At 35.2% G+C, this 23,954-nt stretch overlaps 1 protein-coding gene and 1 pseudogene across 5 annotated transcripts in view; both read right to left on the bottom strand.

Moving 5' to 3' along the window:
• Positions 1-23,954, bottom strand: part of GRID2 (glutamate ionotropic receptor delta type subunit 2) — a 1,456,428-nt gene that overhangs the window by 533,745 nt on the left and 898,729 nt on the right. For all 5 annotated transcript variants that reach the window (XM_032861590.1, XM_032861599.1, XM_032861608.1 and 2 more), the window contains 2 exons: positions 17,840-18,001; positions 3,832-3,951 (listed from right to left, as the gene is read on the bottom strand). In XM_032861590.1, the coding sequence (XP_032717481.1) occupies positions 3,832-3,951; positions 17,840-18,001 (282 nt within the window). The remainder of the gene's footprint in view (positions 1-3,831; positions 3,952-17,839; positions 18,002-23,954) is intronic.
• LOC116869960 lies at positions 12,368-14,696 on the bottom strand (annotated as a pseudogene).

Consider the following 23,954-nt stretch of genomic DNA (forward strand, 5'->3'; position numbering starts at 1 on the left):
AGCTGTAATGATCAAAACAGTATGGAATTGGCACAAAATAAACATATTGATCAATGAAACAGAAAAGAAAACTCAGAAAAGAACCCACAACTATTACTCAATTAATCTTCAGGAAACAATATCCAATGGGAAAAAGACAATCTCCTCAACAAATGATGGGAAAACTAGATGGCAACAGGCAAAAGAATGAAACTGGATCACTTTCTTACACCATACACAAAAATAAATTCAAAATTGATTAAAGAATTAAACGTGAGACTTGAAACCATAAAAATCTGAGAGGCGAACACAGGCAGTAACCTCTTTGACACTGGCTATAGCAACTTCTTTCTAGTTATGTCTCCTTAAGCAAGGGAAACAAAAGCAAAAATAAATTATTAGGACTTCATCAAAGTAAAAGTGAAGGAAACACAGTGAAAGAAACAATCAAGAAAATGAAAAGGCAACTTATGAAATGGGAGAAGGTATTTGCAAATGATATATCTGATAAAGGGTTAGTATTAAAAATATACAAAGAAGTTATAAAACTCAACACCTCCAAAATGAATAATCCATTTAAAACATGGGTAGAAGACATGAGTAGACATTTCCCAAAGAAGGTGTACAAATGGTCAACGCACACATGAAAAGATGCTCAACATCTCATCATCGGGAAAATACAAATCAAAACTATAATGAGATATCACCTCACAACTGTGAGAATGGCTGAAATCAACAACACAAGAAACAACAGGTGCCAGCGAGGATGTGGAGAAAGGAAAACCCTCACACACTGTTAGTGGGAATGAAAACTAGCGTAGCCACTCTGAAAAACAGTATGGCAACACCTCAAGAAGTTAAAAATAGAACTATACTATGATTCAGCTATTGTACTACTAGGTATTTACACAAAGGATACAAAAACGCTAATATAAAGGGGTACACACACCCGGATGTTTATAGCAGCATTGTCTACAATAGCCAAATTATGGAAAGAGCCCAAATATACATTGACTGATGAATAGATAAAGATGTGTTGTATATACACAATGGAATATTACTCAGCCATCAAAAAGAATGAAATCTTGCCATTTGCAGTGGCATGGATGGAGCTAGAGAGTATTATGCTAAGCAAAAAAAAAAAAGTCAGTCACAGAACAACATTCATGTGTGAAATGTTGTTCATTTTTTATCATTTCATTCATGTGTGAAATTTAAGAAATGAAACAGATGAACAAGGCAGGGAAAGAGACAGACAAACTATAAAACAGGGTTTTAACTATATAGAACAAATTGAGGGTTGCTGGAGGAGATTTGGGAGGGTGGCCTAAATGGGTGATGGGTATTAAGGAGGGCACTTGTGATGAGCACTGGGTGTTATATATAAATGATGAATCACTAAATTCTCCTCCTAAAACCAATATTACACTATATATTACCTAGAATTTAAATAAAAACTTGAAACAAAGAATTGTTAAATACTCTGTATCAATGATAGATTAATTACACTATTGTTCAAAGCAAGGGGTGATGAAATAAATAAATTCCAAATCCATTTGAGGTGTGGCTTTATAAGGAGACTTCATCATCATCAGGAGAGATGGCTTTGGTAACTGAAAGCAGACCTCCAGCTGCCAGTGGGAAAGTTTAAGTCCCTTTTTGGTAGAGTGCATTGGTGAGGAATGATGGCACTGGTGTTGATGGGCAAGTAGAATTTTTTTTTCTAGGTGCTGGGTAAAAGAGTCCTCTTTACCACAGCACAACTCCCTTACCCCAAGGTCTTCAGAGAGCTATTTTTTCTCAAGTTTTTATTTTAATTCCAGTTAGTTTACAGTATTGGTTTCAGGTGTAGAATTTAGTGATTCATTACTTACATACAAAACCTAGAGCTCATCACAACAAATGCCCTCCTTAATCACCATCACCTACTTAATCAATTTGCCCTCCCTTCCAGTGACTCTAAGTTTGTCATCTACAGTTGTCTGTGAAACTAAAAGGAATTTAAATAAAAATGCAAATATATATATACATGTGTATACATATATGTATATATGTGTATGTGTGTGTGTGTGTGTGTATATATATATATATATATATCTCCTAGAATCAATTATGAAAACAAAAGAACCCAAAAGAACATGTCCAAAGGACTCTAATGGGCAATTAATTCCAAAAGAAGTCTGAAGTGCCAGAAAGTATGAGAAAATATGCAGAACTGTGTTATAATCAGGAAAATAAAAATTGAAACCATGAAGATATATCATTATATGCCCAATAACTTAATAAAAATTTTGAAGTCTAATGGAATTAGACTTGGGCAATGAGAACTCGTTGCACTGTTGGTGGTATGATAATTAGTAAATCTCTATGAAAATGGGTTTGAGGTCACAGAGCAAAGTTTCAAGATATGCTTTCTTATATCAAACAATTCTACTCCTGAACACCAAATCCACAGAAATATATTCACAAGTATAAGAGTATATATCCAAGATACGTCCACGAATGTTCATAACAGTTTTGCTCATAATGGTCTAAAAATGGAAAGAGACCACAATGGATTGTCAGATATTCATTAGGTAAAAACAATACAGAAATATATAGAGATAAACTACAACTACGTGTAATGGCAAGAACGAATAACACAAACAGAATGTTGGATATAAGAAGCAAGAAAAACGAATACATGCAATATTGAGTCTACTCATAAACTGAAGTATTGGAAAAACTCATTTATGTTATTTAAGGATACACATAGTGATAAAATTATACTTAAAATCTAAAGAAATGTGTACCATAAAATTCAAACTAATGGTTATGCTACTGAGAAAGGAAGTTGGGGATGTATCAGGGAGAAGTATGTGGGGTGGCTAGGATGCTTGATATGTTATATTTCTTGACTGTAGTAGTGGTTGTTTCCTTCAAAATAATTCACTAAACTATCCTCTTGTTTTATGGAGTTTTTATATGTCTCCTTTCTTTTGCTCTAAAACAATAATTAAAAACACATTAAGGTAGTTTCCACTCTTCTCTAGCATAAATTTACCAGGAAGTTTTTACTGCGGATTAGAATAACTCCTAACTTAGTCATATCTAAGTTTTTCTGCATTCTACTCTCAGCACTGGAGAGAAACACCTACTGAAGAAACTCTTATTCTCAATGTAGTTACCTTTATATAGCTACCAATTTACAGCTGTGAGCTCTGGATGTACAGTCAATTATCTTTTTTTGTTTCCTACCAGAAATGTATAAACATGGCAAATAAAACTATAGAAAACTCATTTCTGCAGGGGCTTTTATTTTCTCCTTGAGAAAGTTAGTGAACCAGTAGTTCATAAACTATCCTTACTTTTACATGTGATTTGTAGTATAGAGTAAGAGCTCATTTCCTGCAAACCATTTTCTACTTATTACATGACACATAGCATTTGAACTACTGTAATGTCACAGTTTAGAGTAGACTTTTCCTCTTTCTATATGAAATGTATTAAAGCTCTTATTCTGATTTTGTGGCTGTTACAAGTTAAAAACCAAGCAGTTATTCATTATATAAATATTGAATTCACTGCTTTATACAAATTATCATTATAATGAATGGAAGATGATGCTAGTTCCCTAGGAAACCATTGGGTTACTTTTTTCCCTTTAAATTATTCTAAGGCATAATAGAATTTATTGCTTAATACTTCTGATAAGTACTTAAGGTCATTTAAATGACTAATTCTCCCCACCCCATTCTCTTTCAAACTACAATACAGGCTTTAATGCATACTATGATCATATGACATGGAGAAAAATCAAACAAACCTATAGTTACTTTAGGAAAAAACAGGTACCAATATGTCTGGTCTTACCTTGCGAATACCTCGGCCAAGCTCCTCTCCATAGTTGGTTCCAAGGATTTCAAAATGGACATTGGGATTTCCTCCATTCTCTCCAAATTCTAATTCTCCAGTCAACCCACTGACTCCACCCTAAAACAGTGAAAAGATATTGATGTAAGATTTCAGAAATAAAATAACAATAACAATACCAATGATAACAATAATAATGAAGAGAAGAAGAAGGAGAAAAAAGAAGAGATGGAGAAAGGAGAAGGAGGGAAAAATACTATTTGCATCAACAAAATAAATATTTTATCAAGAGGAGAATCATTAACAGGATAATTTTTAAATAGGTACACATAATAAATAGGACAGCAATTGAAAGTTGACCTTGAGAATAACTTAATCCTATCTCATCCACTTTAGGAACAAGGGAATTTATACTCAAAGAGTCAAATGACTACTGAAATAGCACAATGATAGAGCTGAGACATAATTGCAGGCTAGGATTTTTGCTACCATATCCTGTGAAATGCAGAGCTCCATTAGTCAGAAAACAAGATGCTTCTGGAGAGCATAAAACCTACTCTGGAGACAAGTTTTGACAATATTCTTTCTGTAGCACAATTCTATTCTAATTTGATCTAAAAATATATCTAGGAATCTTAAAAGCCATGGTTTCTAACTTATTGGAGATTTATTTTTTTCTTTCTTCTTTAAATATCTTTTCCGAATTAAAAAAAAAGTTAAAAAATCTAAATTAGGCTTGAAATCTGTTTTTGCTCTTAGTAGTAATGCTGCCTGTTGAGATTCATTGGGAATTTCCAAACTTCATCTTTCGTTCAACATGACAGATGTTCATTTCCCCAACAGATGGCAATGTAGGTCATACTTCTCTCTTTCTTGTTTACCACTCTTCTCTCAGCTTAGTTTATCAGTGTTCGCCTTATTTAGGATTTTACAAATTAAAACCATATTCTGAATCACTTCTATACTAAAGCATTTTAAGAGTTTCAGCTTGATAATCACACTTATTTGGAAAAGTTATCTCTGTAATTTGCTTCAATTATCACCTCTATGACATTGATACCAAACTACATCTCATTTTGCCATATCCTGTAATTCAACTTCTAGTCTTTTTTGGCAGGTTTCATGTTGTTTGCTAAGTCTTCTACTTCCTCTGTGCTTCTGGCCCATCATGTGACTCTACATTCATAACAGATATTCAATAAAACCACTGCTTAATCATTAATTTCAATATTTATTTCATTTTTGCAATAGCAATAATCAACAAAAACTAACCTCCACCATTATTTCTTAAGAAGCCAGCTTCTCATTTATTATATGGTTTTATTAGTAAAAATATGCTGAATTTGATATGTCCATGTTCTCCTCATACATGAGCTAGCAGTCAATAGCATGGATTTTGGAGTCAGACTACCTGTATTTGTTAATGGTATCAGAATCTACTTGCTGGTAAACCTGGCTAAGTCACTGAATTTCTCTATACCCCAATTCTACATCTATTAAATAGCAAAATAATAGTGCCTACCCCAGAACACTATTATGTGTCTTAGAATACCATACCCATAAAGCATATAGAAGAGAGCTTGAAGAGTGGTGAGACCTTAATTACTATCATCATCATCATCATTATCTACATGATTATTTCATTCCTTAATTTCAAAGACTTTCTAGTTTTGCCACAAATTATAGACATGCTCTTGGTCTTTTTCAACTAGTTTATTAGGGTTGCAAAATTGTAGCATATGGTCGCATATTTACATGGCTTTGGGAAATGTTTTTGCAAATTTTGATTCAGTTACATTTCATTGATTAGTATTTGGGGAAGAAAGTGTTAAAGCAGCTGGTTTAAGATTCATTCACTTGTTTTACTGTTATGTGTGTTGTGAGAAGAGTGGGTGTGGGTCAGGAGGAGAAAAAAAGAAAGAAGGTAAGTCAGTCTAATGTCCTTGTCAACTAGAACTCCGGGTAGAGACTAGTAATATTTAATAGGAAGAAGAGTCCTTATCTATAAAAGCCCTTAGCAGGATGTACTCTGCTAAAGACTTATTGAAGTAAATAAGCAGAATCTGTAGATTAATGGCTTATGGCACATCAGAAAATGTCTTGAAGCTTTACACTTTCTAGAGTAAAATTGGAGACATTTCATAATGTAAATGCTCTCTGTTGTATGAGGTAAACTGATAGAACCTTCCTTGGAGACAGAATGCATGTATCCAAGGTGCAAAGAAAGGATTCAGAGAGTCATGCAAAATGCCCTACAATCTCTCTCCTCTGTGCCTCTTGATTTCCTGTATCTTTGATACGGGTAAATGAACCTATTATTGCATGTCAATTTGACCCTATATGTTCATTCAGTATTAACATCTCAAAAAATCCAGTTATCCCTCTAGAATGTAAAGTCTGGGGTTAAGTACAGTAGATCTTATTATCATTAGTATCTCCAAATAGCAAATACTGTAGAAGTTTGACTCACAAATATAGCTTATATATTTTTTAAAGATTTTATTTATTTGACAGAGAAAGACACAGCGAGAGAGGGAACACAAGCAGGGGGAGTGGGAGAGGGAGAAGCAGGCTTTCCGCCAAGCAGGGAGCCCAAAGCGGGGCTCTATCCCAGGACCCTGGGATCATGAGGGGAGCCCAAGGCAGATGCCTAATGACTCAGCCACCCAAGCACTCCCAAATACAGCTTATATTTCTAAACCTAAGTTCAAACTATCAGTATACCAAAAGGTACCAAAAAACCAAACCAAACAAAACAAAACAAAAAAACATAAATCAGGGAACCTGCACTTGGTTAACTGTGGCCTCTACTTAACTTGTTCACCTTTTTGACTCTGTAATTTGTCTTCTTTGTGTGATATTCTTAATGAGCTGTTAGCATTGGTAATCAGTAAAGCCTTCCCTCATGAAGATATAAGGGATGCTTGAGAGGTTGGTATTTCAAGCAAATAAACTCTTTATCTCGAGCCTCTTGTTATTTGCCCCCAACTTAACCTCTCTTATTTTTGATTGCCTAGGACTATTCCCATGTTTTTGAGCTTTTTATTTTGTTTTCTTTTTTTCATCTATCCTCAGATCAACTTCGAAAACTGAGCCTTGATAAAAATATGTGCTGGCCAGGTGGTAATGAGCAGTCATTATCTTTGTACATGCACAGTTGCATTTTTTTATCTCTTGGTGATGCAGCAGATTCTTAACAAAACAAGCTAATGGGACATTGATAGTATAAATGACACATACAAGTAATTTCTAAACGTCCTTTAAATTGACAGTAAAAATTGCTGCTGGAGTAAACCTTTTTTAAAATACCAAGTAAAATTGGTCTTGATTTCATTCCACCTAATCTATGTAGAAATGCCAGTGGGTATCAAATATAGAATGGAGAAAGAGAGAAAAATAAAATGAGGAGAATCAAAGGTTGGGAATAATTTACCACTAGATAATCAGTTTCTCAAAAGGCAAAAGTTTGCTGTTCCCCTACAGATAGGATAAGTTGGGGAAAAGAAATGAAGAGGAGAAAATATTTACTGAGATTTATTCCTCTCTTTTATGAGGCTGAAGGACTTTTCCCTATGCTTGAACTGCACAGTAACTTAGAGATACTTTTGGAGGATCATATGGAACATCAAATATTTATGACACTCGTCTAATTTCCTTATACATACTTCTAGGTTCCTTGCAGCTTTGCAGACATGCTTGGTAATCAAGAACAACCTGTTAAATAAACATGAGCCCAGAAAGGCAGAAAACACACTGAAAGATGCCAGACTCAGTGGTGTACCCTGGTGGCCTCATGTTTCATAAGTTAATTTCAGAGAGAAAAATCCCTGACAGAGGAAATATTACATTTTTATCCAGAAAAAAATATAATGGCAGCTATCTACTACATTATAAGATGAAGAAAACCACAAAAAATAAAAACAAAAGAAACTTCATTTGTGTGAAATGTTTAGGAAAAACTAAAATTGCCAATGACATTTATATGTGTATATATATATGCATACATATGTGCATATTTGTATTTCCCTCTACACATATACATTAAAATATTCATTCATAATAGATGCTTTCAGCAAACCAAGAAGTAAATAGGATATTGCTAGTATTTTGATCATGTTATCTATATCTTAGAGAAAAAGAAACTGAGGTACAGATGACAAGTTATTTGAGGAACCTGAACTGACATCTCTATCCCGTGCTTCATACTTCTTCCTCTAGACTATATAAAATGTGTGCCCAATATAATATATGTATATCACAGTGGATTGCTCAAAAATGTATGTTGAACTGAAATAAGTTAAAATTTATACCATTTTACCCACTTGGTGATTCAAAAGCCCTGAAGCTGGAGTATACGTTGACATGTCCACAAGAGTCCCTATTCTAAGGGCATAGATGGCATTTTAAAAGCTCTAGTAACAAAAAAAGTTTATTTGCATATATTATTGCAAAGCACTATATTATATTCAAAGTCAGTACTGTTACTGGTAAGTCAGATGATATTTTCCTAAATGATCTCTCTGTCCTTCAGGTTTATAAATTATAAATGGTACGTGGTACTTAACCCCAAAAACAAAGTAATATGTTTCCATTCCTCTAAGTATACAAATTAAATAGCAACAACAACAATAGCCCCAACTTATTAGAGTTATTTTTCTCTAAGCCAGAAGCCTGGAATCTTCTCTTCTCCCCTGCACATTTATGTTAAATGTCAAATCTTGTTTTAATCACCAAAATATCTCTCAAAAACATCTACTTCTATCCATCCTTGCGACCAACACTGTTGCCTTGGTTTCCTTTGAGTTGGAACACGAGCCTCTTAAGTGTCATTCTCTCATCCAGTCTGTCTTGGTCCAATGGCAGCTGCAGAATGAATTCTCCACTTGGCAGCCACTGAATAATCCAATTTTGTCACCCCTACCCTCCCTGGCCCTGCATTTAAAATACCTCAGTAGCTTAACCTTACCCCTTGGATAAAGTTTAGGAACTTAAACATGGTTTACAAAGGTCTTCATGGTCTTTCTCTGTCTGTCTTATTTTAGCTAATAAGGAACCAAGTCACCAAGTCCCTATTCTACCTCTCTTCTAGCCGCCCTCATCTTATTTCAGATGCCTATATGTTCCACGCACTTTTTCCTCCAAGCCTGAGAATATTCTGTTGCTCTTGCATGAAGCATCCTTCCTTCCCCATTCCTGGAGTACTCTTCCCTTTCTTTTCCTGGCTAATAATTACTCACCTTAAACATTTTCACCTATCTGTCATTCTTATACCTAAGGAGGTCCCCCAGACATATATTTCCAGAACAGTTGGTGTTTCCCCTTTTGTAGAACTAACCACACTTGGAATTATTTTTGATATTTCTATTTTCCTTCCTTATTCTGTGCTCACACAGTACAACATATGGTAGTACTCAGTAAATATTTGTTGAATGAATACATTACCATATAAAAATTAAAGTAATTTCAGTATTTTTGCCATTTCAAAGAACATTTCTTTAGATATGAACATGGAGTTAGATCTCTCTTAGATAGGATAGGTATCAATACAAGAAAATGTATTGTTACTAAATGATTTGAGATCCTAACATAAATGTTGGTATATTTGATTTTACATTTAGTATTGAAAATAATCACCATAAAATATTTAGCAGAAACTGATCAATTAAGTCAATGCTGAAATGTTTGATTTAAGGATCTATCAAATCTTGATTGGCTTACTCACGTAGAATACAGACAAAATGTCAGTGTTTATATGTAATCACATATTTTGAGTGTAGTATTTTTCTTAGTTTTTTTTTAAATTAAACTAAAAGATATAAGCATATTTGTTTTTGTTTTTGTTTTTTTCAAAAACTCGGCTCTCATTTTGTTATCTCCATGCTCAAAAATTCTTTAGGGTCTTTTATTTACCTACAAAATAAATTCCTCAATCTCTTTCCAGTCTAGACTATTCCCTCCATGTATTTTATACACTCTGGTAAATTAATCAATTGTTGTCATTATCCACATGATTTATTCCAACAGATATGGCAGCTAGAGTGCTCTCACCACTGAAATATCCTCCTCTTCATAGCTTTACCTATCTTAAACCTGTTAATTTTCAGGTTTCCATTAGTATGCTATCAGTTTCATACAAATGTTGCTAATGTGCTTTCTCTGTTTTGGGTCAAGTTCCCTAGGAAATAGTTCTGAAATGGGGACTTGCTTGTGTGCAGGAGCATTACCTCAAGTGCTCCTAAGAAAAACACTTTCAAGGGAGTGCAAGAAATGGGGTTGGAAAGGGCGAGGTTAAACAGTGATGGAAATACAGCAATGGCTTGGGTGATGCCTAGGGCCAGTCCCTGTGGAGGAGTAAAATAACTCTGGAGTTTTGGCCTTTTGAGTGAAGGGACTCAGACCACTCTGCAATGAGAGGTCGCTGGGTATATGCAATTCCAGGAAGAGAGTGGAATGTCTCTCTGCTGCACATGGCATTTCCTGTACAGAGGCTCAGCTCTGTGCCTTCCTGGAAAAGAGTATCTCAGCTGAGAAATGGGAATCTGAGTGTGTACCACTGCATGGTACATTCTTTCTAAGATTCTACAGTACCCTATTTTCACCACTTTGGGGGCCTCTTGTTGTCTCTCAACTTAGAGGATAGCTTGCAGTATAATAATGCCAATATTCACTACTAGGCTCTAAATTCTTTTTTGGGTAATCACCTAAAAGTGCTTGAATAATACATTCCACACTACAGACAAGTGATAAATATCTGTTAAAAGAATGATAAATACATGAATGAGCACAGCGTACTCTTGGAAGCTGTCTCAACATTGATAGTAAGAAAAAATAGGAAATGATTGCCATTTAATTTTAGAACAAGTCTGTAAATAAAAATACTCTGCCCACATTGCTTGAATGTAATATTATTCCACAACCTAAGAATGGTGGTAGATCTGTATGGATTAAACTGATTTCTAAATGTCCCAGGGACGTGGTTTTCAAACTGTGGTTCTAAGAACCAGTTGTAGTGGGAGTCCATCTATGGAGACCCTCCCTCACTTTCTTCCAGAGCAGCTCAGCTTTTGTTTTACTTATTTAGTTTAAAAGGCTTGAAAGCTTTCTCTAAGGCATGTAACCTCAACAAATTTAAATTATACAACATGAAATCTCCTTACCAAAATATATACTACAATTAAATGTAGGTTTTCATAAATCGGAAAGATTGCATATGTGTGCTGATAAATTTCTGCCACAAGAGCTTTTAAAAATGAAGTCCATGCCTTTAGAATCATACCCTTGCAGACTCATCAACGCACACTCCAAATTCAAGGCATCTGAAAAAGGCACCTTGAAATTAAGATATTATTTACATAATATTTACACATGGCACTTATACCCTTGATTTCTTGGTGTGTGGCATTCTCTTTAGCCAAAGGGTTTTGGCAGTGGTGAATAAAATTATCACAATGAACCAGGAAAAGGGTAAATAGTATGGTATACAGAACACAGAGTTAGAAGCCAAACAACTTGGTAGTAAAACAAATTTGCATTGTAACCAATGCTTAATAAGTTGTTTAATTTTTCTAGAGGCTCAGCTTTCTCCACCTTAAAACTGGGGAAGGATTATTTTATTTTACCCTGCTACTATAAAACTGCATGAGTTAAATAAAAAAAAGTACAAAAATAATAAAACAAAAATAGAGATATATTCTTTACCTAGTTTAAAAATCTCTTTTCAAATAATACCTTTGAAATACTTATAGCAAAACACTCGTGGCATATTTATTAAACCAAGATGTTATTTGTCATCAAAATTATACAAATTTAGAAGTAGAAGCTAAAGCAGTTAGTCAAGAACAGCTCTTATTTTATTATTTTTAAACTTCTCCCTATCATTTATTTAGGAAAAAAGTTTTCTACAGTAGGATAAAGTGGCAGACATTAGCCTAGAATCCAATCATTTCCAACCATTAATTCCTGATCTTATAGTAGCCATGAGAACCAGCCTCTAGGAGGAATTATGTTTTAGCCATGAGAACCAGCCTCTAGGAGGAATCGTGTTTGAGTGCTATAACAGGGAGAAAGGCTCTGATTACGTCTTATCTCATATCACAAAAACTCCAAGTATATGGATGCTTGCTATTAGAAAGTCTAGCACAAAAAACATGACCCAGACTACCACCTTCAAAAAACACTGGCATTCTGCTATCTGTATATACCCACAGATTAAAAGCTCTGGTGTTTAAAAAAAAAAAAAAAAGTACTGCAAGAGAATAATTTCTATCATATACGCCATATATGTTGTCAATTGGCACTATGTTTTTACTCAAAATGGAGGGGGATAAATGAAAACACACACTTTATGAAAACATGCCCCCTCCTAAGAAAATTGAACCCAAGTTAAAAAACTTTTATGGAGTCAGATAATTATTTAAAGAATCTATTTCTGCTGATGGCAACATGGCAGCCAATTGGCCTGTATGCCAAACATATATGGAACAAGTGCAATGCCGAGTACAGACAAGAAGAACACACAGCACTACTCACAAAAGATTCAGAGCAAGCAAACACTTTTCCCCGTCACTGTCAAGATGCCATCATCAGCTAAAGCATGCAGCCCTTCTTCAAACATATCTTTGGTCATTGCTATGTCAGATTGTCCCTGAATATCTTCAAAAAAAAGTTGTATTTTAGAGTTGGTGTTTGCCCTTACATAAACTAAGTTAGCTAACCCTTCTCTCCATTTCGGAGAGTTGGAATTCATTTTTGTAGTAAGAATAGATATGTCCATTGTTCAATCCAGTGGTTCTGCTTAGCGACTTAAGGATTCCAGCTGTCAAGAGTATGCAGAAACCATTCCTCAGCTACTACTGAGCTTCTGATCTTCCTCAAGTCTACATAAACCTGCATGAGAGCCTGGCGGGATTGCTGGCTCAGCCAAGACATGACTGTGCTATGAGCATAAGCAATGGAGTTCTTCAATACTGTCACATTTGTGAACCCCTTCTCCACTTGCTCCTTGCTCTGGTAGTACAGAACCACAAGGTGGTGAACAGATGCCTGTCAAAGGCTTCATCGTGAGAGTCCAGCATGAGGAAGATCAAATCGAGCCTTGATAATAACATGTGAGGTAGCTGGATTATTACCAATAGCTGTTTTCTATTGAGACTCAATAGAATTTTCTGCTGCCAGGATACAGGTGCATGCACTGAGCTGACAAATAATCCCAGCTTCAAAATGGAGAGAGCCAGCTGTCCCATGAGAGTGTGCAATGCTGGTCTCATATTTTCATTCATCTTCTCAAACTTATAATACAGCAGATACTATTGTCACTTAGGTCAAAGGCGTCAGTCTTCAGGACCATCTGCCTCATCTCAGGGTCTTTTGCTACTTACACTGTGAAGTCAGTCCTAGAAGACTGGGTCATACACATACTGCAGAGGCTGGGACTTACTGGTCCCAGGGTCACCACACATCAGGATTTGTTTTCAGCACAAAGTCTGTCCTTTGCCATATGACTAAAATCTTTCTTTTTTCTAAGGAAGAGCTGAAGCAAGAGTCCCTTTTTTAAATCTTGATGTTCTTACATGCTTTGAGTAGAGACTGAAGCAATCGTTTCATAAACGCCTCCTTTTCCGTAGAGCTCCTTCAGCAATACCACATGCTTCTCTGAAAACAAGTTTCCATTCTGTATCTTCATCTGCTTCTTCATGCAGATGTTGTGCATCCATTTTCTGATAATAATTGCCGTCAATGTGGGTTTTGTAGACAGACTTCACATTACTCATTCTTGAATTGACTCAGTAAGAACAACTCAATCGATGTCTGTACTGTTTACTCTGTCCCCAGGTTGAACCTTGTCAACAAGATCATTGTGAGTAAAAAGGATGACAGCATGAAGCATCTGCCTTGCAGGCTTATTTTTTAGAAGACTGCTGATGTTTGATCCATCTGCTTGTTTGAGAACACAGAGTGATTGTGGGTCAGCATTCACCCACGTAGAGCTCAGAGATTCAGCCATGGTCTATCTCCATCCACCAAAGCAGTGTGGATGCATACCTGGCATTGCAAAAGGACTTCTGCATCTCGGGAAGCAGGTGAGACATCCTAATCAACATGCCATTTACGGTGATAGACTGGTCAATGTCTTCTGAATTCAGGTTTCTCATGTAATTAATCTTCAACACATTGAATGGTCCTACTTAAATCTGATGTTGTCTGATTGAATCTGGTAACTGTCAAAGAAGATCTCATTGACAGCATGTTAAGAACTGGGATAACTTCTTGTGGGTGGTGGATGAGCTGTCTGTACAGATTTTTGTCAAATGACTTTATTCACAGTTTACACTTTAACATGGTTCCCCAATAACATTAATCACCCCATCATTGCCTGTACAAACATCCAGCAATATCTATGACAACACTGTCTTCTTTAGACACAGGGTCAATAAAATGTTGGAAGAAACCCCTCCAAGTTTTCTTTACATGTTGCCATATTTACATATGTTGCTCAAATCGCAAGTTTGTGGCCTAGACGCTGCTCACCAGCCACTGTATCCTCTGTAACTGGCCTATCCTGCAAATTCCCCTATAGACCCTTCCATGTAGACCCCACATCAGGCTTCTATCTCATGGGTGTGCTGCTAACACCACAGCTTGGGGTTCCTTCCACCCAAGAGCTGGAAGTGTCCCATGTCAGTGGTGAATTAGCATTAAAATCAAGATAAATAGTTGAAGGATGTATCAGAGAAGAACCAGAAAATAGTGTGTCCCATGTGGCAGGGTTGTGCAGGACAGTTCTAAGCCAGGTTGGCATCAACAACAGCTCTCCTTAGAGGTAGAATCCTTATATCTACATCTTTGAGATGTAGATGACCTGGCATCCTCACCTGGAGCAGGAAAAGATGACCACCTCTAAGGTTCATAAACTCTGGGGTGTACCTGACAGGTCATTTCCCAGACATCCTCAAGAACATGTTTTTTGAAAGTTTTTGAAAGTTTTAGAAAGATACAAAGTATTAGAATTAGGTGATAACATTAATTTTACTTGAGAACGATATCAATGGCTACTTGAAAAAGACAAGGGAATAAACTATGAAGGAAGAAATGAGAATCAGGAGTCAAGTTTCAAGGGTTGGTCAGCTCGATCACAAAATATGTCAAACATCAACATTAACAATTGCTTTACATACTTACAATAGCTAGTTGGAAAACATAATGGAAATAAATTTGATTCATGATAGTGTGTACAAATATGCACATACACAGAGACATACATATTCAAAACTTTATAAAATTTTAGGAATAAAATATAATGCAAATAAGTATGAAGGACACTAGTCTTTACTGAGGGCTATAAAAAGGTGACTATGTGGATAGATATCATGTCCACAGATGGGAAGACTCAGTATTTTAAAAATTATAAATCTCAAAGTGGATCTCTAGAAGTCATATAAATAGCAATGGCTTGGGGGTAACTGATAATATCTGGGAGAAATAAACACTTGAGAATTGACCACTATTTTTTTAAAAAGAAGAGAATGTGGAAGTACCTATTTTACAGCTAATAAAATACGTTGTAAAGCTTCCATACAATAGTTTCCTGGAAACTACCACTTCCCCCCTTATAAATGTACTGGACATTTACAGTATTTACATCAACTACATTGCTTCTTAATTTTTTTTGTCTTACCCCCCCCAAAAAAATATAAATTAATTAAGGGACAGATCCTCATTCTTTCACTTGTCTCCTCACAGCAACTCAGAGGCTTTGTAAAGTATATATAGCATGTACTTAATATAGACATGCAGTGGTTTCTTGAATGTAATTAAAAATTTTATCACTAGAATGTCCCCATTGTAATAAAGAGCCTGACCTCATTTGTGATGTTTGGCTGCTGATTTCTTTCTAAGCTTTGGTCTCCCTTTCCCCTTTGGCTCCACATCTGGACATGCTGATCAAGAAAGCTCATCCTGCACCTGCTTCACTGAACCCAGTAGGAAATGTAAGTCTTAAAAATCTCTAGCCCAAGTAAATGGGAAATTTTCCCAGTCTCACCTACTGGCCACTAGCAAGACCTGGCCCACCCTTGCTGCTTGGGTTGAGTCAGCCAGGACATCCCTGAGGCTATTCTGCTCTACTGGGAGTTCCTATATGAGTAGTAATGTTCTTTCAGATTTTCTTGGTACACGCAGTATTATCAATGACATCTGAATGAGATGACAAAAACACTCATATGAAGCAAAGTAATATGATTCAAAAAAATTACTCCATTTTTGTTGAAATCAGTTTGAAATATGGGAAAACAAATAATAAAACTGAGCATGTGATTCTTGACCTCATGGTTATATGTTCAAGCCCCACTGGGCTGAGTTTAGTTAAAAAAATAAGGAAACTGAATATATCTGCAATGATATATATCATTCAAAATTAGTCTCTAAATACATAGAATGGATATATTCCTTTAAAAGTGTCACTGGGCTGAAAGCTTACAGGGACAAATACACAAATATTCCCCCCAAAAATAAATGTCATAATTATTATATCTAAATTATTGTTTTGATTATACATTTTTCAACAGCATCATTTTGTATAATGAATTGCTCCATGAGAACCACCTACATATTATGGTGACTCTCTTTTCCCTCCCACTAATACTTCCACTAAATAAGTATCTCCTAAGCAACCTCCCAAACTATTATCCTGCCTTTGTGAGAAACCTTCAGAAGAATGAATACATTCGGGTTCCTGCCTCCCAGCCAAACCATTAATTAATAAATTGGCAGGATCAGAATCATGTTCAACAACTTCCCTTGGATTCATACCTGCCAAATCTCTACACACAGATAGGGAGATCGTGGCGACACTTTGAGTTTAGATTTGACTTACTCATTTTTTAGTTGAAATATCTTATTCTGCCAATATAGTCAATGCATTGAATTCTCAAGCACTTCTGTTGATAAGAGCCTAAATTCTCATTAAAGCGATTCTTTTCACAAAGAGGAAACACACCAAGAGAAAGCTCCAGGCTAGTCTCCATTTGCGACATTTCCTTCTTCCACTTCCTGGTTTCTTGTACAGCTCGTTCACTTCTAATGATAAACTTAAATTTCTCTCTGGCCTTTCTAAATACGTTCATATTTCATTCAACTAGCTGTTTCTCTTTTTGTTTCAGGAGAGAAAGGCAAACACATCAGAGAGAAAAAAGATGGGTAAAATAAGGAACATCAACTTCCAAATGTCTGTCTTCTTTGTGTAAAGGGTACAAGAGAAATTTGTTTGTTTTATTAATCATTTCATTTTAAATCCAAGAAGCTGTGTGAGACAAACGGAAAATGCCAGCGAGGATGACATGACAAAGAGGCTAATAAACTGCAGAACGCGTATGCCGTGGAGAGGAGTTAAGCACCATAAACTGCCTCCCGGGAACAGAGCACGTAGCTCAGCCAAAGCGGGTCACAGCCCGGCTAAACACCACGCTGACAGTGAGGAAGAAGAATGCAGCAAATATCTCAAATAGTTCATGAAGGCTGAAAAATATTAACTGTTTATGAATTGTATCTTTATCATACGATAAATTAAGGATCATCTCCTCTAATGTCTTACCATGTATCATGTATTCCAAAGACAGTGAAGTCTTACGCTTATTTTTTTTCAGTTGATGGTGCATTTTAAAGAAAAAGAAAACCCCAGCTATTTGTACTTGTGACAGGCACCAAAATAACTGGAGTATCCCTAATCCTAAAGGTATAACAAAGGCAGTTGAAAATACTTCAACCACTAACTTTATACCTGCATATAATTCCCTGACATGTAAGGAAGGGCTCCTTGTTTTATGCATGTATGTGACTTTCTGATGTTGTTTCTTTTAATATTTCATTTCTCTATTACACTGTCTTGCGTTTTACATTGACAACAGTATTGGTGATGAGAAACATCCTTTTAAAAGATATCTCAACAAAAGACAACTTAATGTATCCCCTTTCCATGAAAATTAAGGAGAGTGAAACGTTAGCCAAAAGTTACCTTCTTGATGGTCTCCAGCATGGAACGCCCTCCCTGCCAAGGCTTGGAGTTCTTCCTGATACACGACAAACTGGCCATGCTGTGCCATTTTCGGTCCTCCAGTTTCTTATGAAAAGCATTAGCAAGTAAAAGCACCGTGTCATATATGTAAAGGTTTGAAATCTGAAAAGACATTAGACGGTAATCATTATAATCATTGATGCCTACCATTGAGAATACGGGGAAAATCATCAGCTCGGCTGCTTCCGTTCATGTCATAGATGGCTGGTTTACTGGGTTATTTATTAAGCAAAAGGTTTCTTTTTTTCATTTCCTAGGCAATTTCGCCATTGACAATGAAACCTTGTCTGATTGTATGCCTCAATTGCTTTCTCGGCTTATTTAGGTGTGAAAGGAAAGATAAAAAAGAAGTTTCGACAGAGGCGAGGCTGTTAGTGTCAGACCTTTGAAAATCACTGGCCCTCATTTCTTTCTGAAGAGGTAAGGATCTAAGGGTTTCAGATTGGAAGGGCAAACTGAATAATACATTTTCTGAATATGTCAAGTTTTTGCATTCTGATTATTCAGATGGAGAAATATCAACTTGATCTTACATATAAAATGAGTGTCATAGGTGCAAGAAAAAAGAAGCGGCCATCTGTGTGTATGTGTCTGTCTATGGGGATTCGGTGATGAGAAAATGAGAGAACACAGTGCCATTCATAAACATTATAATTATCAAGGATCTATACAAACTTATCTAGGTATACACAGGAATTGCAATTCAATAGCATGACAAATACCATAAACTATGAACGGTGGGTGAATATGTGTTATATATATTAATGCTTTCTTCTTCCAGAGTAATCATATCATTATCTCCCTTCTATATAAATTGAAAAAATGAACTGAAAATTTTGCTCTGATCTATTGCACTCTTACAATTAACTCTTGCCAGAAGTACTATCCATACTGTCAATTGCAGAAGGTGTTTATTTTCTGAAGATATTAGAAATTATTTAGGAAATTTAAACACCAAGATACATCCACAATCAGTAAAAGATTTTAAATGGTTTATTACTACTTCTCTGAAGGAAAAATAAAACACAAAGTAAAAAAAAAAAAAAAAAGAGAAATCACTGTAGCTATGGAAGTTAAATCCATCTTAAAGCATTTAAATCTCCTCAGAGTTTTAAACATATCTTGTTATCACAGTTTTTTCCTGAAAACAAAGGTGACAATATGTTGATTGCCCTTTGTTTATAATTAGTTATAATTAATTACTAAGGAATCTTGTGAAATTGTCTGCAACGATCACAGAATGGCACTAAATTTCAACTATTGGGATGACAGTTTAATATTATGAAAAACTGTTAATAAGCACTTCCTAACAGTGCCTTGTGAGTTTTCTTTCATTACTAGGTGAATCTTAATCATTTGTGTTTGTTAAGCATCATTTTATAAGCATAGTACTTAGGGAAGGCAGGCCTTTCTTTAAAGAGACATGGACATTGAGGGAGGCTTGTGATGTAACGAGCATTAGATATTATATAAGACTGATAAGTCACTGACCTCTACCTCTGAAACCAATAATATGTTATATGTTAATTAATTGAAATTAAATAAAATAAATAAGTAAAATGATGTGACTTGAAAACAAAATAGATACTGCATATTCTCATGCACTATCTGAAATACCAGTTTGTTCTTTATAAGGAAATATTAGGACAGGCTACTCTCACCTTCACCTCCCTGAACCTCCCCTGTCTGATAATTACTAGAGAGAGTAGGGGGCGTGGATGAAATCTGCAATGAATGAGGACTTGAAGATAAAAGTAGTTGATGAGTCAAAATTCAGTTTGAATTAGACTTTGAAGACCTGAAAGGAAAACCTTTGGACATTTTCTCAATAATCTGCAATACTCTGGCCTCTTTTAACCTTTCCTTGCTTCGCTGCCTCAAACTTGCTTGCTCTTAACTCTCTAGCTCTCCTTGGCTTCTCCCTCTGACTGACTGATTTAAATATATATATGAAATGGTAGGAGTAGCACTCTTTGATGTCTCTTTACCTTTCTCCAACTACCTAACTTCTAATATTCAAGTTGCAGGTCACAGGTGAGGTGAATCCTACCCTGGCTATTTCTCAGGACTCTACTTTTTTCCAGGCTAATTGAGCAGTCTTCTTTATCTCCCATGATGCTCATGTTGCATGCTTCTATTTGTAACATGTAATGGTAAGATTTTTTTTTTTTTTAATCTGGTTTTCACACTAGAATATGAGTTCCTTCCAGATAGGGCTCATAGTGTCCAAATGTTTCTCCTCTGTAATTTGGTTTCCCTTCTTCTTTATTTCCTCCTGGCTTAACCTGGAGCCTAGCACACATTTGGCTTTTGATAAATAGTTGTCAAATAAGAGAAGACAAAGAAAAGAAAGTCAGGTTTAATGTCAGGTACATCTGACAGGAGTCAAGATGTGAGAAACCTGGCAACTTGTGTTCCATCCTAATCTTGACATTGCCATGGCACAGGGTCTCTTGCAAACTCTGAGGCATGTGCCTTAATCGTCCATGCTGCTCCTAAAGGTGAATGCCTTCTCTTTGATATGACAGGTGTTTTTGACAAATGGCTGCCTCTCATTCCCACCTTCTGAACTATGGAATTGAAAGGAGGTGATGACATTCTCTGAGATTTCCATTACCCCTTCTGGTAGTTGTTTCTCAGGGAAGTGCCTATTCTGTTTTGAGGTTCATGCTCTTTCCTATGCTGAGGTCCTATTCTGCTATCACCTATTGGTCTGTTGGTCACTCTGTATTCATGAGGTCTTTGACTCCTCTCTCACAGTGATTCTAAACTATCTCCCTCCATTAAAAAAGTCACTGCAATTCCTACAGAGATGATTTTGACTTTTGTTCTGGCCACAACCAACAAGAGTGACTATTTGCCAGATCCAAACACATACCTCCTCCAACATCTCAAACTCCATTTTTCCACCATCTGACCAATCATTTCTCTCTATCTTACTGTCACCACACTTGTTTTCTGACTTAACTGAGCCCCCAGCACCCACCTCCTTTATAAGACAATCTTCTAATATTTGACAGCAGCCATGACTTGCCCTGAAACATCCTCTTTCCTTCAGTTGTTCATCATTTGGTGTAACTTCTAGGCTGCTCACCATCTCAGCATTTTTCTTCTGTCCTCTTAGTTTTTGATGTTTCTGTTCAGAGTTTAGAACTCATAGCCAACACATTATTGCAGACGTCATCTGTCTAGGACAGAGTAATCTAAGGGGTTATCTCTCTTGATCTCAGCAAAATGCTCCACTAAGGAGACCAAGATCACATTAAAATGGCTTAGAGCCAAAAGGACTTGTGCTATGTTTAAACAAAATTTGCCTTCATCTTAATAACCTTAAACAGTTATCAAACCAGGTCTTATCCACCCAGACTTCTTGTAATGATTTTGAACCTATCCTTTATCTCCTTGAAATGTCAAATTTCACATTCATTTTTAGTCAGCAAATATGAATAATTTGTATCTTGATTATATAACACAGCATAAGCTTTCTCTCCTAGCTTTATGTCATTTACAAATCTGTTAGGCATTATTATTCACTTTTATTTGTGTAATGGTAAATAATTAAAAATGTAAGTTCCAAGAATACTATTTTCAGATGACCATAGAGAATTCCTTGCACTTCAAGAGTAGAATATTTATCATTATGGTTGAGCATCCTCTTAGTTCCATACTTCCCACATTGAAGTTAAAAGAAGTTATGGATATTAGAAGTACTCAGAGCTACAAAATATATCTGAGCTATGTTCCAGGCATATCAAATTTGCTTAAAGATTTGAGGAATAAACAAAGATAACTGGTAAATTATTTGGAATATTATGTTTAATTTTAAAGAAACTCATAAGTTATAAATTTTAAGATGAGACTTCCACATATTTCTATTTCACATATTTCTAACTTTTATTTTTTTCTTCTTTTTTAAATCTAATAATAATGTTTACTACAATCTTCCAAGTTCTTTATTGAAATATTTGTGTGACATTAACCTATCTAGACTTTTTAATGCCTTTCTATAAAGATTTCATAAGAAAATTGGTAAATTCCACCTAAAAGTCAATATGCAATAAATAGGTTTATAACATTCTATCTTTATAAAAAAATTAGTAAATAGGATTTAGTTTGATAGTGCTTACTCTTAAGGAAGTCCTATTGTCATATTTGAAGTATCCCAAACCATGTATTTAGTAATATATTCTACAGTTTATCCAAATATCAACTTTTAGTGTATTAAATTCTGTCAGAATCATTTTCCTTCCTTTTGAAACTTGGAACAATATACTAATCTCATGTACTTGGGTCTTCTATCCAAGTATTTTTCTGGTATTTCTAAATTATAATATTGTGATCATATCTACTGTTTTATTTACTATTCTAAAACAATGATTATTTAGACCTCATTTTAAAGCAGTACGGCATATGCTTACCATCTCCAAACCCTGCTCCTTATAAACCAGTGGTTTATTTTTTAAAAATCACTTTAACTCTAATTTTTCCAATTTGAAGACAATTTTGCTTAGATGGAGATAACAAAAGCAAACAAAATTGAAATTTTCTATTTTCTCTCCATTAGTAGCCAACCTAACATTAGTTTCACCAAGCAGTGAATGCCTCATTTTTTTCTTGCTTCATATATTGTACAAACTTTGTCTCTAGAGCTAAAAGTTTTCTTTAACTTTATTTTGCAACTTCAACTCATCCTTGATTTTAGTCTTTCTGGCATGAATTTAAAAGTTTGGAAAGCTTGTTTTTTGTTTATAACAAAACAAATCTGAATCTTCTTTCTCTGTATATTAAATTAAGTAACAGCCCAGAGACCCACATGTACTCTCTTCTCCCCTGTTGTACTGACTATTGTGATTTTATAGTTTGGGTTTCTATTTAATAGTTGGGTCTCTATTTTTAGAGCTCACTTGAGTCATATTTTCATACTTTTACTTTTTCTGAGTTATTTTTAATAGTACCCTGCTGATAAGATAAAAATCTGTGATCCTATTTACTTGCAGTTTTTTATAGGCTCCAAGTTGGGAGGGTTACGTCTCTGAAGGAATCCCTTTCTTCCAATTTTTTAAAACACATTATTCTTGTTGCTTCCTCTAACTTTGGTGAGATAAAATTTTTACCAAGAGAAGCCTCTATATCATATGTTGTGTTTTTAGTGGAACATCTTAAATTAATAGCCCTGCATTTAGATTCTTTATATATATATATATATATATATATATATATATATATATATATCTCCACATATCAAATTTTCTGTCAATTTTTCTTTTATATACTAGATATTTTCTCAAAACCTATTATGTATAATAGGGAAGTTATTATGTAATAAATCCTCAAAGAAAAGTAATTTTTTTATTTTCTTCCATCTGTGGGTTTTACAGGTGGAAGACAAAGGTGTGGGATAAGAGGCATGGTGCTTCCTTAACTCAGTATAGAGGTCTGGGGCTATGAAGAGAAAGAAAGAAAGAAAGAAAGAAAGAAAGAAAGAAAGAAAGAAAGAAAGAAAGAAAGAAAGGGAGAAAGAAAGAAAAGGAGGAAATATTTGTTCCAAGATTTCAAGATACTCATTAATAAATCAGTAGGATTATACTTTTAGATGAATGTGCCTTAAAATATTATGTAGCTACTTTCTGCTTTCCCAATTTGTATATTTCCTATTACTTCCTTTGACAGAGATGAACTTTAATAATTCAAAAATTTCTTAATCAAAATTATTCCACTTTCTTCATTTAGAATTCTATTATTTTCATATCAATCATGTTCATGACCAATTAATATGAAAAAATGGGTCATTATAAGCATATGTATAAGACTGGTATTAAAATTTAAACAGGCCTTGTTTAGGCTTTAGAGTGGCTTACTTTAATCATTGTCTTCTCCTTCATTACATTTCAAATCAACAAATATTTATGAAGAAGCAAAGCAGTGTGGTAGGTGTGATGGAGGAAACAAAGATAGATGAGTACCTCATGGGATTTTATGATACCAGATCTTGGAGGAGACCTAGTCTCAAAGAGCCTAAATCTAGTAAGGAACACAAATTCTGTGGTCAATGGTC

The sequence above is a fragment of the Lontra canadensis genome, unplaced genomic scaffold (assembly GCF_010015895.1).
Source record: "Lontra canadensis isolate GAN:19392208 unplaced genomic scaffold, GSC_riverotter_1.0 scaffold1, whole genome shotgun sequence".
Taxonomy (NCBI): domain Eukaryota; kingdom Metazoa; phylum Chordata; class Mammalia; order Carnivora; family Mustelidae; genus Lontra; species Lontra canadensis.